We start from the raw sequence: 4,626 nt of genomic DNA, 5'->3' as shown, positions 1-4,626 counted from the left end.
TTTTAAAAAAAAAAAAAAAAAAAAAAGGAAAATATAATTAAAAACAAATAAATTTCGATGAAAGTAAAATTTTGAAATACGCTTCGATCGCGATACAACTTTCACGCTTCGTAACATTGACCGAACTATCGTGTTTTGGTAATTACGAAAGCTATTATATGCAGAATTGCTCATAGAAATAATTAAATTTCTCGCATCGAGGAAGGAAGGTTTTCCTCTTATTCTCGATGCAATTTTATAAGATGTCACAAGGAAACAGCGCCGACTTCGAAAGTGTTAATTCGATTTTACCATTTGAATGGTGTCTTGATTTCGAACTTGGAATCAAGTTACAATTCGCCTCTCTACTACCGTCCAAACGTTATTACGCTGTTTTAAGCCATATTAAGAAACATTCGCGCTCTATTTCCTTTACTTTTAGCCGATCTTTGGTCGTGATTTCGACAAGTATTTGTAAGTTGCAAAGTATTTCAACCGTTGGAATTTTCGAATCTGGAATTCGAAAAAGCGTGATTAAATTAAAATTTCGTTGTGTGATGCAATATGAACAATATAATAAAAATCTATCATTGTCGATTCACATAAGAGTCAACACACCTTAGAATCTTTCTTTAATTCGCCGAAAGAATAAAACTGGAACGTAAAAATATTCAAACGAGCGTAATAATATCGACATAAATAAAAAGAAAACATTAAATCTCGTTGAAGAATTGTAAAAATTCGTTAGAAGATAGATGAATAAATTGAGTTCCATGAATAATTTCTAGAAAAAGGATTAAGAATGATGCAAGGGAATTCTTATAATTTGTTTCATATCATTGATTGAAATACGTATACCTAAATGCATAATCTTGTACGATTAGCTGTAACTAATTCGTCTCTTTAATGCTCTAATCTAATTTGCATAAATCGTAAAGCTCCAAAACGCTTAATTTATTCATTTCTAGAAAAGATTTTTCAACTAAGCAAATATCGATTAAAGATCAATTTAAATAATTATAGAAATTTGTAAATTTATATTTCTTACGAACTTACTTAATTTCTCCTATCTAGTATACGATACACTTACGATCGAATATAATCGAAATCGAGCGAGCAAACACTCGAATGCGATCCCAATTTCGAAAAATAACACTCCACGAAATCTTTCATTGTGAACTGGTAACAAAATTCTAGGACCCCGATTGACCCGATAATCGTGAAAATTGTGTCGAAAAGGAGTGAGTCGATCGAAGAATGGAGCGAGCGGTTAATCGCGGGCCAAACCCTAATCAAATTGGACGGAGCCGGGTTTATCATAGATCGGGGCGTGGTGATCGATCGAGATTCGATGATTCAGGCGAGCGGATCTAGCTGCGCAACTCGTGATCGGGATCGTTGGAAAACCATCCGGCGTGGCCGTCGGGGTGGGGTCGTACATAAAGCAACGCGACGTGGTCGCGAGACGGCAATTTCACACCGACACTCGCGTGCACACGCTCGAATGCGCTCGCGGATTTCGAGCCGGATCCACGTGGATTCTCGACTGTCAGCCGCTGCATTGCCAACACGTCGTAATCTTGGTACGTTGATCACGCAGATTTCTATTATTCTTCTCCGTTCCTTTTTTTTTTATTTTTTATTTTTTTTTTTTTTGATTTTGTTTCTTTAAGATCGAAGTAGCATCGATTTATTATTAAATATTTGATGTTGCAGATTTGAATTTGTATTTGTATTGTGCATGTTTTCAAAGTTGATGGTATTTATAATGAATGAGATCAATGAATTTTTTGTTTCGTAATGTAGTCTTATTTGTTAAAATATTAAATGTCTCTAAAAGATTTAGAGATTTGTTATTGCTCGATGATAATTTCCTCGTTTAAATTCAATTACAAAAAGTAATTTTGAGAGAGTTGTTGTAATTTTACCGATCTGTCTTCGATATTTTAAATAACAATTTCGAATAACGTTAATTCTTTCAGATTTAATGCAGAGTTTAATTTTAAATTAAATCTCTTTCTCACTTAGAGAAACAAAAATTTCAATTAGAACGTTAAATCTCGTTGAAGGATCGTAAAAATTTGTTAGAAGATAGATGAATAAACAATTAATTTCCATGAATAATTTCTAGAACATGAAAAAGATGATGCAAGGAAATTCTTATAGAAAAAATTTGTTTCGTATCATTGATTGAAATACATATACTTAAATGAATAAATTAAAATGCATAATCTTGTACGATTAGCTGTAACTAATTCGAGTCTTTAATGCCAAGGTTTAATCTAATCTGCATAAATCGTAAAGCTCCAAAACGTTTAATTTGTTTATCTCTACAAAAGATTTTTCAACTAAAAAAATATCATGCAATTAAACAAGATTAATTTAAGATTAATTTAAATAATTGTAAAAATTTGTAAATTTATACATTATACAAATTCAGCACGTTAAAGATTCATTAAAAATTACCGAGATAACGAGTTTTCTCGCGTGGAAATTTTTTCAGAGATACGAACAGTAATCGTGTTGAAAAAGAAAAAAAGATATTATGAAACAAAGTAATCATCGTTGAACCTCTCGAAACTCGATTTATATTCAATATCAAAGTTTGCACGCGATTATTTATCTTTCGAATGTCAAGTAAAATTGATCGATGTTATTTGAAAAGAATAAAATAATTTTCGAAATAATATAGAGAAAGGAAACAAAAGAATCGATAAAGACAGAATCGTGCTCTGGATCGAAACTTGAGAACTCGTTATTTATGCACATGGGGAACAAGTTATTTCACCTACGATCGTTTATCGTATATCTGAATGGGACTTTTCGCAACGAGATTATTCGTTTTCGTAATATTACTCGTTTCCACACACGTTTCCTGTTATTTATTATGATAAAAAATTTTAAAACATTATTTACTCCAAAAATCTGTTCGAATTAACATTGTTCTTTTTCATTGTTTTTTTTTTTTTTTTCTTTTTTTTATTCAAGCATAGTTTTTAAACGAAGTAACTACGGAGTAATTAGAAATTGAAAGGTAGAAGAATTGTGTAATTCTTCTTCGTTGAGCAACTTAATAAGAAAGAGTAAAAACTTGACTTCTGTACAGGAATATAACGACTACAACAATATTGTATCGCGTCACATTCGAAATTGAAGAATAGTCGGTCATGGTCGATCTAGACCAAATATCACAAAGACATTGTGTAAAATGTATCGAGCCGTTCGGAGAAAGTGTAGCTCGCCAACTTGTGATTTTATTTGATAAAATCGCGTTAAAAAATTCAAGGGAAACGATAAGAAAGAGATCGAAATTTAAGGGAAAGGAACACATGCTTTATTATTGCAACATTTCACGTAACAATTTTCGAACGAACGAAGGTTAATTTGTTTTATGCGCGAAAAATTCCAAAATTTTTCGTCAAACGTCAATATCAATTTCTCGACACGTGAAAATATATATTATAAATCTGTTTCAATGAGGTCAATAGCATTCAAGAGCAGTTAATCCATTTTTACGAGTGAATTACCTGTTTGCAGTTCCAAGGATTGATTGACGTCAGAGTCGTGATCACGGAAATACCCAAGGGGATTCCTGATTTTCTAACATTCCAAGATCTACAGAAGAAATTCGTGCGTAATCTTTCCTTTCTTCTTCTCTTTTTTTTTTTTTTTTTTGTACTAATTTTACTCATACTTTAGAAGAAATTAAAAAAAGGAATTTATAAAAGGTTAAAACATTTTTCTTTTGAACTTCTGAATAACTCCACTAATTTCGAATTAAAAATTATCTACGATAAAATCAATGAAATTTTATTACTATTGTATAAATTTTATTATTCTAAAAAAAAAAAATTTCTATCATTGATGAAAAAATCTTTTTTAAATTATTGCAAACACGTTCGACGAATATGTACACAACAGATCGTAAATGGGAAAGGAATCGTACCTGCTTCGCAAATATAAGTCATGGTCGTTATACGAATCAAGTTGTCTTGATGGAAAATGAGAATCATTATGAGCAAATTAAATCTCCCTCTCTCTCTCTCTCTCTCGCTCTCTCGCTTCCTTTCTATTCATCTGTTCTCTATTCTTAAGATCTACGTTGAAAAGACTGATCTTATCCATTATCGCATCGCGCGTCAACTAATTAGATTAAAAGAGATTACAATGAAACGTTCTCAATAGAGCGAAATAACGCGTGATCGTTACATTTTGTAATTCAAATTAAAAAAAAAAACTTGATAAAGGATAATTTATCGAAGGAATTATTACATATAAAGTATGCAGAATCTGAAGCGTTATCGAATTTTGCAGAAAATACGAGATGGATCCCGATTCTTTCAAGGATTTCGCCAACGAAATGGCGGAATATATTACTAACTATCTAGAGAATATCAGGGACAGGTAAATCGTTTGTTACTATTAAAAAAATGCAATTTATAATTTCTTTAAATTCCTTTTTGGATTTCAAGATTCTCGTCAGATTTAACGAAAAGAATAAAATTTACAGGAGAGTACTACCAACGGTAGAACCAGGTTATTTGAAACCCCTTTTGCCTTCAGAGGCTCCACAAACGCCAGAAAATTGGAAAGACATTATGGCGGACATAGAAAGAGTGATAATGCCAGGAGTAAGTGTCTCGATTC

General features: G+C 31.7%; 1 protein-coding gene across 1 annotated transcript in view; it reads left to right on the top strand.

Moving 5' to 3' along the window:
• The first annotated feature begins 1,425 nt into the window (after window positions 1-1,425).
• LOC102675262 (aromatic-L-amino-acid decarboxylase) overlaps window positions 1,426-4,626 on the top strand; it is a 6,443-nt gene continuing 3,242 nt past the window's right edge. Inside the window, exons 1-3 of the mRNA XM_006610766.2 lie at window positions 1,426-1,562; window positions 4,294-4,383; window positions 4,490-4,610. Of these exons, the coding sequence (XP_006610829.1) occupies window positions 4,304-4,383; window positions 4,490-4,610 (201 nt within the window). The 5' untranslated portion in view covers window positions 1,426-1,562; window positions 4,294-4,303. The remainder of the gene's footprint in view (window positions 1,563-4,293; window positions 4,384-4,489; window positions 4,611-4,626) is intronic.

Source organism: Apis dorsata, unplaced genomic scaffold (assembly GCF_000469605.1).
Source record: "Apis dorsata unplaced genomic scaffold, Apis dorsata 1.3 scaffold_77, whole genome shotgun sequence".
In the NCBI taxonomy this organism is placed as follows: domain Eukaryota; kingdom Metazoa; phylum Arthropoda; class Insecta; order Hymenoptera; family Apidae; genus Apis; species Apis dorsata.
The sequence above is the reverse complement of the archived record's forward strand: the minus strand, read 5'-3'. Positions and strand labels throughout refer to the sequence as shown.